This window comes from Lygodium microphyllum, chromosome 3, assembly GCF_053477565.2.
Source record: "Lygodium microphyllum isolate KBCC chromosome 3, Lygodium_microphyllum_v1.1.10, whole genome shotgun sequence".
Taxonomy (NCBI): Eukaryota; Viridiplantae; Streptophyta; class Polypodiopsida; order Schizaeales; family Lygodiaceae; genus Lygodium; species Lygodium microphyllum.
Window position 1 is genome coordinate 65,827,306 of NC_141137.1, and position 14,504 is coordinate 65,841,809.

Genomic DNA, 14,504 nt, shown 5'->3' on the forward strand with positions numbered 1-14,504 from the left:
AAGCCAATTATGAGCTATCACTAATAAATTACAAACTGTAACTTCCAGGGATATCTTGTACACTACGGGTATGTATGGACAACTAGCAATTAGTAGACATGTGACCAATACCCAAGGCTATGAACCTCAGAGTGTCAGAGTGGAATACATCCAACAATGGTATAACGATCATGCATGTAGTAGGTCTCAAGAGTAATAGAAGAGACCTACCAAAGGCATAACTAAGTAAACAATACTAACAAAAGCTCAATACAATGCATCACTGACAATGATCTAGCAGAGGTGGATGCCAGCCCAAAGACAAATGTAAAATTAGCCTAGTAGGCATCAACTGCATACATATAACATAAAGAGAGCATAGACATGAAGTGAAGATCCCACTATCTCACTATAAGGATCTCAAGCTCACCCACAATCCAATGTGCAATAGAACATCCAATGTCAAGTAAGCAGCTCAATACATAAATCCAAATAACTCCCACTAAAGCAAATGTCAAATGTCAACTACAAGCTTAATAAATTAAGTGAAGAGCATCCAAACATCCAAGATACATGTAGCATAAGTCAGGAGCATCAAACCCAATAAAGATCTTCAAGCCCATAATTATAACATTCAATGAAATGAATGATTTCCAATGTCAAAGCATCCAAGCTCCAATCCCAGCTTAAGAGCATTTCATAAACATGTCCATAGGCGTACATGACAACCAAAGTGTTGATACATCCAATAGATAACCCCGGTAGCATCAAGTAGCAATAGGCATAAGCTTTACCCAAATAAATGACATACAGCCCTATTATTATAGCAAGGAAATGTATATGAAAATTGAGCCAAAAGTGTGCTCAAATCAGCCCCATAGACATCTCACATCAAAGCCATAGCATCCTCGAAGCATCCGACATTCATACATGTGCATACGAGCATCCCGAGAAGCATGTACAAGCTCCAATGATTGAGAACTCTATTCAAACCTTTATAAGAACAAGTCTATTGTATATTTCAGCAACAAGTAATGAAGGTTGGGAGCTCCAATGCACAAGTGTCCAATGCCGAGAAGTGTCAAAGAGTGGTCAACGTTGATGGGGAGCCTTCAGAGAAGTGCCTAGGAGCCAAGAAGGAGGTCAAGTGGGCCAAGAAGAAGAGCAAGGACAGTATGCGCACCCCTCTTATTGCTACTTATGTTGATGATGGTGAGGCTTTAGAAGCACTCTAAGGTACTCAAGCAGGCCCTAGAACATGCCTTAATAGACCCTAGCAAGTGCTAGAGTAATGGGATGTCAACACATACCTTGAAGGCTAAAGCTATGGCTGCCCACAATTGTGAACTACTGTAGGTATTCAAATGGAAGCTGGAGTTGGGCTCAAGTTCTTGGGGGAAGATGGCTCAAGGGAGTGATCCTAGGGTGGAAGCACACAAGCAAAAGTAAGAGTTATGGTGGAAGGAGCAAGAGCAAGAGAGAGAGAGACACACAAGAGTTGGGAACTCCAACAGTCACAATATGTGATCGTCCTTCCCTTATTCAAATGTTATTGAAAGAATAAAGAATGAAGTGATAATGATGGGCGCCTACTACCACCTGTAGTGTGCATGTGTGTGGGCACTATTACTGTAACTGATACACGTGCGGCCAAGCACAAGCACCTTTATCTCCAATAGCAAGTTGAGCGGACGAGTCATGCAAAAAGAACTATAGCTTGGCATAAGAGAATACCAAACAATTGTAAAAGTAACATTCAATACATTTTTTACCCATTCCTTTTGCCATATGATATCATATGAAGAAATTTTGAATCCAACCACCAAAGAAAGTGGTAAAACTATCTAGCTTTTTGCAACACCTTGAGGTACACAATGTTGGTCATGGTAAGAGAATTTGTGCTTCTATCTTCTAATAGAACCTTTATGGAATCAGTAGATCTCACTCAACTAAAAGCAAAATAAAGTTGGCCATGTGAGAAATTTGGTTCTTGAGATATAGACATAACATGGTCAATGTTTGACCTTGGGACTTATTAATAGTTATAGAAAATTCCAACCTAACAAGGAACTGTCTCCGATGTATCACACACGGAAACCCCACAGAAAGTGTAATGAATATGATTCAAGGAAGGAAAACAATGACACCAATATTGATTTCGGTGATAATTTCAACCTCCAACACCTTTCTATGTAACTCCTTGCATATCAATCTCATGCCATTGCAAAGACCCATAGTATGATTCAAATTTCTCAATAGTATTAACAATACCACTGGTGCATTTTTTTTTCAACAACAAACAATGTGGAGGAAAATTGCGTCCAAGATCAATGGTATTCAAGTACTCACTCGAGCAAAGAAATGAATTAGCATCGGTCTCAACTATAGAATCAACAGCTTTATTTTTAGAGGCCAAAATAGCATGCCCTTTGAAAAAAGATACATAATCTATCTCGCAATTGATGTCCATGTAAACATGTGAGATGAGATTATCCATGGTTGCACCTTAAAAAACCATACGTGATGGAATAACAACACGATTTCCAACCATCCAAACAGCTGCAACCATCCCTAAGAGAGAGAAGCCACTCAACAGAATCACGATTCCCATGGCCAATGTATTGCATTGAAAGTTGCATATTTTGTGAGCACCACAGAACATGCATACGATTCCACAAAGGGGAAAGACAAAGGGTTGCATCCATTGTCTCTTCACAACCCCCTTTGGGACCATAGGTAAGATCTAACGAAAATCCCTTCAAAAAAGAATTACCTTTCCTCCAAATAGCATATTTCATAGCATTATATCCCTCTATGTTCTATCTAGTGCCTCAAACACATGGTGTTGCATCATTGGCACCTCATCCCAAATAATAAGACATGCCACCCTCAAGAGTTCTACAAGCTAGCATTGCACAATAATGTTGTAGGTTGAAGTACTCTTTAGCTCGAGCAGAATCTTAAACCTTGAGTGCGTAGTATGCCCTTTGGCAACAACAATGTTGCAATACTAGATGATGATGTTGCCAACACGACTTTTCCCTCCTTAATTTTACTAGCAAGTAGGTGTACAATTAATTTTCTAGATCCACCTACTGCATCAAAAAAGAAAACAAATTTACGGCGGCAAGAGGCAATATCATCAAGTACAACCAAGTATGCCATCCTTTGACAATCATTCAAACTTGACTCCATTGAGCTACCCTTATTTTGCTAAGAAACAAAATCAAAATCTAGTTCCTCATGGATCAAAGGATTACTGAAAGCTAACATTAATGATCTGTCAATTTCTAGCATTCCATCAAAAGTAGTATGCCCTCCAAGTGATGCAATCCCAAATAAAATGCCAACTCTTGAGCAATTTGTCCATGACCATGAGAAACAATCAAGCTATGTAGCATATCATCTATCATGCCTACTTTAAATTTTTCCCACAAGTGGTTTGTATGCATAGGGTTACAAAAAACCAGTATTGTTGCAAACAATACACACAATTGTTTGCATGTTTGCACTACCATCGCCTCTTCCATGCACATACACCATTCTTGATTGTTTTCCAACAACCCCTTTGCTATGCAAGCTACTTTAAAAGAAGGATATAAAACTCCATCAATTGTATGTAGATCCTCAGATGACTTACAACCCTTACATTCTACAAGAAGCATTCTCGAGTAGTAGTAGAGCTCACTTGTTGAAGGAGAGACAAAGTAAATGCGACCATAACTCTTGGTACAACAACCCACTTGCCTCAGGATGACTCTAATTGCAAATAAAGCACTATGTCAAAGTTGTTCGTTGCATGTTTGCATTCAAAATTACATGTCTCATGTCATCCCTATCATGGAAGGTCACCACATTTCCCTATGGTAGGTGCACATACAAACATATGATATCCATATTTTCATTGTGCAATTGGTATTAAAAAATTATCCAACATGTCTTAGAACCTACACATCAAGGTACATCTATATCTCATCAATAGTTTCTATCATTGCAACATTGTTTCATGCACCAAACATTGCCCTCCATGTAGAACAAACCCTTATTATCGCAGAATCATGCCCTTTGTACATATATTTGTAAAGCTATTTCATAAAAAATATGGTGGAACACACCTCCACATTAATGTGTGCATTATATTTTTTGGATAGGGAAGGATTGTAAGGCACAACCCAATGATTATTGAGGTAGTCACCTCTAACATAGACTTGTCTTCCATCATTTATTCTCATGTAAACTGAATAACCATGATCATCTTCCAGTATGAAGTCTGTGTAAGTGCATGGGTAATATTGTGGACATTTGCCATTCACCATGCAAGGACTTTTTGGTCCAAGATAGCCACACGGGCCATGCATGTTGCAAGAAACAATTGAAAGGCAGACCTTGAGTGGAAGCTGAAATAAACTTAGCCTAGATTGAATTAAAATAGCAGGAAAATCAAGAAACAACAAATGAGACATCTAACCATAGCCATATCATAGTTAAAAATGTAGTAAATCTACAACACAATGAAGCCATAGCTAGTATGGATCAGAGTACAATGAGAAACACGGATGAGAAGTTGTTGCAAGAAATCCACCTCTTGCTATTGTGGGCATTGAGTATTCACCCTTAATGTTGGTGGGGAAGGCAATAACCCTCAAGCTCCAAGAAAATGGAGAAGTTTACAAATGTACTAAAAGATGATTACAATGGCATACTTTTGTCTTTTATACTCCAACTCTAATCAAGCTAACTACCCTAAGTTAAAGGGTACAAAATTTATTTTATTACAATCCATCCATACCTAAAAGTTTTGTCCTCAAAACTTCAAGATAGAAAAGGTAAATGAGGGGTAAAAATAAATGGAAAAAACCCAATATTGAAGTAGCCTTGTAGAAGCATCATCAAGATCAAACAGTGAATTTCTAAAATTCTGTCTTGAATAGGGTAGCTGTAGATAGAAATGGCCCATAACTTTGGCTAGACATGCTTGATTGGTGCGTATGAGGTTTAGAAATGAAATATACTTTGGTAGGTATCAATCCATATCTTCAAAATACAATTTTGACATTGTTAGACTAATTATTGTGAATGCAAAATTTTTATATAGCAAATTATCCACTATTCAATGAGTTAATATCCTCTTGGAGAAGCCATGGAAATTATTCCAAATATGAAGCATGCTACCAAGAAGATTCTTCCATAGGCAAACCCTTCCATTTAATAAGATATTCCATGATAATATGCTTCCTTAGAACCTTCTCCCATTTACCAACAATCCTCTTGGGCTCATAGATGACTAACCCATCCTCATTAAGGGGAGATAGTTCTTCAAGAACTTGAATATCATGGCCAACATGCTTTTTGAGCTTCAAGAATAACCATTCTCCCTCTTCAAAGTCCACATGCCTTCTCTTATCATCAACATAAGATTTCATAGTCTCTTGTGTCTTTCTAATATTTTATTGCATTGCTTCATTAAGGCCTCCATCTTTTCTAGTTCTTCCTTAACAAGGGGATTTACTTCAACATAAATTAATGTTGAAGGAACTTGAACCTTGTGGCCGTATAAAGCCTCAAATAGTGACATTCCTGTACTCATGTAGTATGTGTTGTTGTAACAAACTCCACAACATGAAGTATGAAGCCAAGATGGAAAAAACAAAGTTGAAAGCTTCTCCATTTACATATTTGGAGATCCAAGCTTGTAGATTGATAAATAAACATGGAAAAAATGCCCAAGGAATTGTTGCATTGGGGGGACTTGTTTTGTGACAATGAAGAAGAACCCAAAAAGGATGATTTCAACCAACAACCTCTACAAAACTTGTTTGAGAAATGGAGCATCTATGTTATGTAACCAAGATAAAGCTGTAATAAAATGGGAGGAACTATTGTTATTATATAGAGGCCCTCACTTTATTAGCCCCCTTAGCTTACCCATATGATGCATAATTATTACTCTTTTCTCAATGACCCTTTCTTTCACTTGCAAGCCTTGCTTGAAAAGTTGCATGGGTCCATGTTGGTATTTGCCCTATGGGCAACACGTAGGGATTATTCTCATAGTTTTTTTTTTTTGGGGGGGGGGGGGTTGAAATGTTTTTTTAGAAAACCAACTCCAATGTCAAGAGAAGGGGGAGTTTCGAATTTTCTAGACAAACTCCACCTTTTCTTTTTTCAATTTAGAAGCATCTTCACTGTCTTAGGAGAGTAATGTAGAGTTTTAGCTAAATCCCCCATACGCATAGTCTCTATCTCCCTCAAAATAGATCATCTTAGTGTGCTTCACAGACACACTCTCTTCCTTAAAATATTATATCTATCTCACATGTTCCCATTGATAGCCATGCTCCACACACACACACACACACACACACACACTCTCTCTCTCTCTCTCTCTCTCTCTCTCTCTCTCTCTCTCTCTCTCTCTCTCTCTCTCTCTCTCTCTCTCTCTCTCTCTCTCTCTCTCTCTCCCCTTGCACTATATTGGGGTTGCTCTTCCACATAGAATTGTGTGTGCGTGCGTGTGTGTAGGAACAACACACACACACACACACACACACACACACACACACACACACACACACACACACACACACACACACACACACACACACACACACACACACACACACACACACACACACACACACACACACACACACACACACACACACACACACACACACACACACACACACACACACACACACACACACACACACACACACACACACACACACACACACACACACACACACACACACACATATATCTCTCTCTCTCTCTCTAGGCACACAAACAATTGTGGTGGGCACAACAGTAGAGGCGGGTGGAAAGAGTGGGCACGTGGCTGGGGTAGCAAAGGTAAGTAGGTGGATGAGCAAATGGGGAGAGTGAGCATGCAGCTAGGGTGGGCCACGAGAGAGAGAGAGAGAGAGAGAGAGAGAGAGAGAGAGAGAGAGAGAGAGAGAGAGAGAGAGAGAGAGAGAGAGAGAGAGAGAGAGAGAGAGAGAGAGAGTGTGCTGAGTCCTTGGAACCAGTCAAAATTGAGCTGGAAGAAGGTAGTAGGGCTCTCTCTCTCTCTCTCTCTCTCTCTCTCTCTTTCCTACCCCCCAATGATAGATGACAAGTGGACATAGCAAAGGGGGTGGAGCCAGCAGGAAGTTGAGGGTAGAAGGCATCATCTCTCTGTCTCTGTCGTCGCTGTCTTTGTCTTTGTCTTTCTCCCCTCCCAACAAACAGATGGTGGCAAATAGATGTAACCAAGAGTGGAACTAGGTGAAGGTGGGGGGGAAGAAGGCAACATGGTGCTCTCTCTCTCTCTCTCTCTCTCTCTCTCTCTCTCTCTCTCTCTCTCTCTCTCTCTCTCTCTCTCTCTCTCTCTCTCTCTCTCTCTCTCTCTCTCTCTCTCTCTCTCTCTCTCTCTCTCTCTCTCTCTAGCAGTCTTTTGGTTAGTATCAATAAAACTGATTAGTGAGAATTGTTTATCAATTTCTTTAAATATTTTAATTTGGGTTTTATCTTAGATGGGAAATGTGGTGTTAAAATTGAGATAGGAAAAGTGGCATGAAAATGTGAGCATCAAGCATCCAAGCCTCAAGGCAGCTACAAGAACAACGATGATTGAAAATCTAGATTGATTGAGTTAGCTAATTTAAAATATTTTTAATTTACAATAACAAGAGCTTTTAACTTTTATCCTTTAAATAAGGTTGTGCTAATACAAAATATTTATCTCAGATTTTGCTTGGTCAAGTGAGTAGTGGGTTTCCATGTTGGGGATGCCTAATTTAAAATATATTTGAATGTGCAACAAAAATATTTTTAAAATATTTTTCCTAAAAGGTTGTGTTAATACGAAAACTCTCTTATTTTGATTGGCCAAAGTGATGGTGGGTTTATATGGTGGAAATGTCATTGTTGTTATGCTTGGCATTCAACTCCCCTTAAACTCATTTGTATGTTTGTAATAGATTGATTTTTGAAGGCGAGTCTAATAAAAAATTTTGATGAGAGATAAGCTTGAATCATGTGAAGAGAGTAAATCTTTATTTGCACACATCCCTACTTGGAACATTGTTTATAAACATGCCCTTGAAATTTGCTATCAAGGGAGTTGCCTTTAAAACATTACAATCACTTTTGGACATAACAATCACTTATGATATCTTATTTTAGAATGTGAGCATATATTCTAGAGAATGTTATAATCCACAAACTTTAATTTCTATTTCCAAGAGCCAAAAAAGCTTTAGTTCTATTCGTCTCCCTAAAAGAAAGGTTTGCTCAATCCCAAATGTTAATCCATTGCCTTAATCACTTTGCTTGGATCCCTTTAGAAAGCTTTGGATTTGCTCAAGTTTGGACAAAGATTTCCCTACAATTAAGAAGTGCTACCTAACTACATGTTTTGTTCCAAAGAAGGGTCATGTCTACTATCTTGCAACCTTAACAAACTAGAGAGAGAGAGAGAGAGAGAGAGAGAGAGAGAGAGAGAGAGAGAGAGAGAGTGTGTGAGTGTGTGTGTGTGTGTTTGTGTTTGTATGCATGTGTGCATGTGCGCATGCATGCATCATGCATGGTCCATGAAGTGGAATGCACATATGACCCATGTTTGGTTTTCATTGATCCTTATAAGGCATAATAGGAATGAGGATTTTGAATTAACAAACATCAGGTGCTAAAAACAATTGAAAGGATAAATGGAGGTGGGTGTTGTTGTGACAATATGAGAACTTGAGATATCCTATGTGTGGTGTAGTGACAATTCAAAGGATAAATGGAGGCTCAAGGAGGTTCATCAAAGGGGGACTCATTTTACTTGCTCTCAACTATGACAATATCCAAATCATCAAACAAACATAGTGACACATAAAGCTTATATGCAACTTCTTTTCAAATTGAACTTGGACATGGAAGGACATGCATACTAGAGATAACAACATTGAGGAGTTCAAATTTTAGTATTCTAGATAGTTGAGTGCAATTTCCTTACCTTAGTATGCTCACCCCAAAGTCTAAAGATGTATTTTAATGATGGCTTCAAGCTTATAGAATGGAGGTAACATCTCAAAATCTCTATGCTTTTGTGAAATGCCAAGGCTATGCTCTACACATGTTATACTCAACACCTCCATGAAAAAAGAGAGTCAACTATGCTTTTCTTCTAGGCAGAGCATGGTCGACAATAAGGGGTCCAAAGTGTTGTATCAAATGATAATTACATGATTACATGAGATTTGTGTTGTCTATAGTGCATGAAGGCATCATTTGATTGAGTTATCTTTACTATTAGTTAAGGGGAGGTTGGGGGCGGATGCCACATTGCAGCCCCCAACCTCCCCACAAAGAAACGCGGGGGTGGGTGCCACGCGTCCAGCACCCGCCTTCGCGTGGGGGCGAGTCTAGGCGCGGAGCGCCTAGTTGTGAGTGAAGAGAAGCACAAAAATGTGAAGCGAATGAGGTGTAGCGTAGTGAGCTCTGCGGGGTTGGCGAGCCGGGCTAGTAATGAGCCAGCCAGTTTAGTATATTTATTTGTATATTGGGTACTTATTTAGTTTTTTGTGTACTTACTTTAAACTTTAAACCGGCCGCGCTTATTGAATGTGAGGGGCATTTGGCACGTGGAAGCGGCGCATGAGAGCAGACGTGGGAGACAAGAATGGGATCTGAGCCGTCCGGATGACGCCATCGCGAGATCGGACGGCAGAGAGAGCACGACGAGCGGTTAAGGCGACGGGGGCCGTCGATCCGACTTTGATGAAGGCGATTGGGGTTTCCTGGGGCTCATCAAAAGCCTCACCAGCCTCGCCAGTTCATCCCACGAGACAACCACAGCGACGGAGAGAGAGGGAGGTTGAAGAGCTGCCTGTCTCCCGACTGATCGCAGGCGCCTCCGCTTCTATCCACCAGCAGGTAAACCATGCTTCTCCATTGCCAGTCGTGTTTCTTCTTTCTTCGTAGTTATCTTGAACAGCGAGTAGGCGAAAGTTCTCATCTCTGAGAGAGAGAGAGAGAGAGAGAGAGAGAGAGAGAGAGAGAGTGTGTGTGTGTGTGTGTGTGTGTGAAGACTCGGATGCGAATTGCTTACAGCAGACTGTTCCCTGGCACGACTGCTTCGTTTCACTGGTTGTATCCTCGTGGCCGTTCGCTTTCACCGCGCTTGATCTTCCTCTATAAGTGTATTGCTGTTACTACTAGTTAGTCTGTACGTTTCAGGTCGTGCATTTTGCCTGCTTAGTTTGGCATGATGCCATCACAATTACGATTCCTTGGTTTGCACCTAGCAGATCTCGGCTTTGCTTGATTTGACATGATGTCGTCTGCTACCGTATGCTAGGATGCATGCTTGGAGGTCATTTCGTCTTTGTGTGCTCGGTTTATTGTGATGAGGCGTATGTGATCTGGGCCAAATATTCTGTGCTTCATATGATGTTGTTAGAGCTTGAGAAATGGGCATTATAAGTGGAAAATGTCGATCTTGATGTCTGCAAGCCGATCCTTTCACAAGTAGGTGTGTAATCATAATTCGGGAATCTGGTGTGCTTGGCATTGATATGAGATTGTGAGATATGGCGTTGATATGTTGCTGTTTGCATTGATATGACGACTGCACTGCTATGTCACTGGTTCGTGTGTGTTCCTGTTATGATCGTGACTGTGTTGTGGTAACTTGCTCTTTACTTCTGATCTACCTAGGATGAACGTAATTCTATTGTGGTATTTCGCCCGTTAGTACTTCTGAACTACCTAGGATGAACGTAATTTCTATTGTGGTGTCTTGCTCGTTAGTATTTCTAATCTATGTAGGATGAATGTACCGGGTTTTGGTTGTATTGAGGTCGCTATTTGTATTCTTTTCTGCTTAACATAGCATCTTTCTTTTCAGCTATGGGTAAGGAGAAGACGCACATTAACATTGTTGTGATTGGACATGTCGACTCTGGCAAGTCCACTACCACTGGTCACTTAATCTATAAACTTGGTGGTATTGACAAGCGCGTGATTGAGAGGTTTGAAAAGGAGGCAGCAGAAATGAACAAACGATCTTTCAAATATGCCTGGGTCCTTGACAAACTGAAAGCAGAAAGGGAGCGTGGTATTACTATTGACATTGCTCTATGGAAATTTGAAACCACGAAGTACTATTGTACTGTTATTGATGCACCAGGTCATCGTGATTTCATAAAGAATATGATTACTGGCACTTCACAGGTGTTTCCCTCTTTTTAGTTGCTTTGCTATCATTGTACAGCTTGCTTAGCACAATTATTTTAAGGCTAGAGCATGCCATGCTCATGATGATACTCCTGAATATTTGTGCAGGCGGACTGTGCAGTTCTAATTATTGACTCCACCACTGGTGGGTTTGAAGCTGGTATCTCCAAGGATGGTCAAACTCGTGAGCATGCTCTTCTTGCCTTCACACTTGGTGTCAGGCAGATGATATGTTGCTGCAACAAGGTAAACCTCAGATATCTGGAGTCTAAATTTTTCACAACTCTGATATCTTAATGTTGCTAATGGGAGTCATTTTTTTGTGTCAACAGATGGATGCGACCACTCCCAAATATTCAAAGGCCCGCTATGAGGAAATCACAAAGGAGGTGTCTGCATATTTGAAGAAAGTTGGTTACAATCCTGATAAAATTCCTTTTGTGCCCATTTCTGGCTTTGAGGGAGATAACATGATTGAGAGATCAACCAACTTGGATTGGTACAAGGGTCCTACTCTTCTTGAGGCTCTTGACATGATCCAGGAGCCTAAAAGGCCTTCTGACAAGCCCCTCCGACTTCCTCTTCAGGATGTGTACAAGATTGGTGGTATTGGAACAGTCCCTGTGGGCCGTGTTGAGACTGGAGTATTAAAACCAGGCATGGTTGTAACTTTTGCACCAACTGGTCTGACAACTGAAGTTAAGTCAGTTGAGATGCATCATGAGGCTCTCTTGGAAGCGCTACCTGGTGATAATGTGGGCTTCAACGTGAAGAATGTTGCTGTGAAGGATTTGAAACGAGGTTTTGTTGCATCTGATTCTAAGAATGATCCTGCCAAGGAGGCTGCAAACTTTACAGCGCAGGTCATTATCATGAACCACCCAGGACAGATAGGCAATGGCTATGCCCCTGTGCTGGACTGCCACACATCTCACATTGCTGTGAAGTTTGCTGAGATTCTGACAAAGATTGACAGGCGTTCTGGTAAAGAGCTAGAAAAGGAGCCCAAGTTCTTGAAGAATGGGGATGCTGGCTTTGTGAAGATGATTCCCACCAAGCCTATGACTGTTGAAACATTTGCAGAGTATCCTCCGCTTGGTCGCTTTGCTGTTCGTGATATGAGGCAGACCGTAGCTGTTGGTGTCATTAAGGCTGTTGAGAAGAAAGAGCCCTCAGGAGCCAAGGTTACCAAGGCAGCAGCAAAGAAAAAATGAATTGTGCAGGCACTAGAGATTATCCTAGGTTTTAAGGACTTGAGTTCGCTTTGTTTTGTGATAAGCACTTGGTTATTACGGATGATGCTATCCAGGTGCCTGCAGACTTGGGTGCTAGACAGGCGGTGGCATTGTTATGATGAGACGTGGCTGTGTAGTCACCAAAGTTTTGTAGGTGTTTTTGTCTTTTAGGAGGTACAGAAATTAATATGGCTTTTCTGCAGGAGTGATCAAGAGTTTGGATCACCAAGCAGTTTTATAGTGTGCTGAGATTGTGCTTGTAGTCTCACAACGAAGGACTTTGTGTATTGACAGTAATAGATGTTTTCTATTATTATTTGGGTCTTGTCTAAAGCTTCTGGTTCTGCTTCTAAATTTTTTGTGATATTTTGCAAAATGAGTGGTTCAATGACTTTCTAAACCTTCTTTTACAGAGAAAGGAGACCTACTCATTTGAGAGAGCTTTTATCATCCTGAATATTTATTCTATTTACTTCATCCTAAATACCTTATTTGTGGTGGGCATATTTACTTTTTACATTGTGAACCTGTCTTTTCTTTTGACTTTGTAGTACAATCTCTTCATGAATTTTGTACAATTTCAGCTGATCACCATGAGTTGTGTACAAATTAAGCATTAGTTGAATTGTGAGAAGTGCATTGCTCTTTCTAGGTATGCTCCCAGGGCATTGCCTTTCCTAGGTATGCCCCTAGGACCTGTGAAATAAACTCACGGAAGAGAAAATGGAGTCAGATAGAAGACATTGAGGCTGAAACAGAGCTCTAATGCATTAGATGGAAAGCATTGGTAAGGTTGGGGTATGGACAGCCTTGGCTAGGATATACGAGTCCAGAAATTTGGTCAATGTTTGAAGACTCAAACAGAGCTTTGGTAAAATGTTACGATGTAAAGCATTGGTGGGGTGAAATATCATGTACAAATGGGGAGGGCACCACTAACAGCAGCAGCTGAATTGAAGGCCTGTAACCATATGGAGGTTTGCTCCCCTTCATGCTGTGCAACAACTTGCCTCAAGGTAATGCTCATGTGGTGATTATAGAACATATGGGCAGGATAAGACGAACAACTTTTGAGTGCATTATGGGCAGACCAGAGCAAGGAAGGAGCAAATGCACAACTTTCTTCGAAGTAATGCTCATGTGGTGATTGTAGAACATATGGGCAGGACGAGATGAGGGACTTGGAGTGCATTATGGTCAGAAGAGAGCAAGAGGAGGAAAGGATAGGCCTTGGAAGAGAGATGCTGAGAGGGCATATTATGTTAGAGGAGATCAGAGTATGATATGATGTCCATTATGGAGCAGCTACCAATGATGACCAACTTACAAGACTGATGAATGCAAAGAAAAGGGTATGTTCCACGAGATGGTTTTTGCCTCATCTCAATGGTGTTCCTGAAAGGAGGAACCAAAGAATAATAGAGATTGTATGGCACCTCATGGCTGACAATGGGGTCCCAAAATGCATGTGGGGGGAGGTAACCAATTGTGCCAATTACATCATTAATAGGAGTCGAATGAGGGTGCTAACCTTGAAAATGTTGAAGAGGTTAGGGCATGTCCCCTCAGTAAGCCACTCATAATTTTGGACTTTTCCTAATCTCAATGATGTTCCTAAAAGGAGGAGCCAAAGAATAATAGAGATTGTATGGCTCCTCATGGCTGACAATGGGTTCCCAAAATGCATGTGGGGGAGGTAACCAATTGTGCCAATCACATCATAAATAGAAGTCGAATGAGAGTGCTAACCTTGAAAATATTGAAGAGGTTAGGGCATGTACCCTTAGTAAGCCACTCATAATTTTCGACCCCCAAGCCTCACCAACGATTGGCATGGGTGGGAGCGAGTCATCAAGGAGGAAGCTAGCATCACATGGCAATAGTGGCACTCCAGAGTTGTGGACAATTTTGAGTAAATGAGTTTGAATGGTGGGGTCTCTAGGTACAAAGCGTGATTGGTGGCAAAAGGGTACATTCGACAAGAGTGGGTTAGATCATTTAGAGATGTTTGGTAGTTTGTAGGATCTATGGGTAGCATAACACCACTTATGCAACAACCACTAGGGTCATTATTTATAGAGT

The 14,504-nt window shown here is 40.7% G+C and overlaps 1 protein-coding gene across 1 annotated transcript; it reads left to right on the forward strand.

Annotated features, from left to right (window-relative positions):
* Positions 1–9,727: 9,727 nt before the first annotated feature.
* LOC148038440 (elongation factor 1-alpha-like) lies at positions 9,728–12,740 on the forward strand. The gene is made up of 4 exons (XM_087672056.1): positions 9,728–9,885; positions 10,859–11,184; positions 11,296–11,433; positions 11,520–12,740. Exons 2-4 carry the CDS (start codon positions 10,861–10,863, stop codon positions 12,399–12,401), a joined length of 1,344 nt encoding a protein of 447 aa, XP_087528182.1. The 5' UTR covers positions 9,728–9,885; positions 10,859–10,860; the 3' UTR covers positions 12,402–12,740.
* The last annotated feature ends 1,764 nt before the right edge of the window (positions 12,741–14,504 follow it).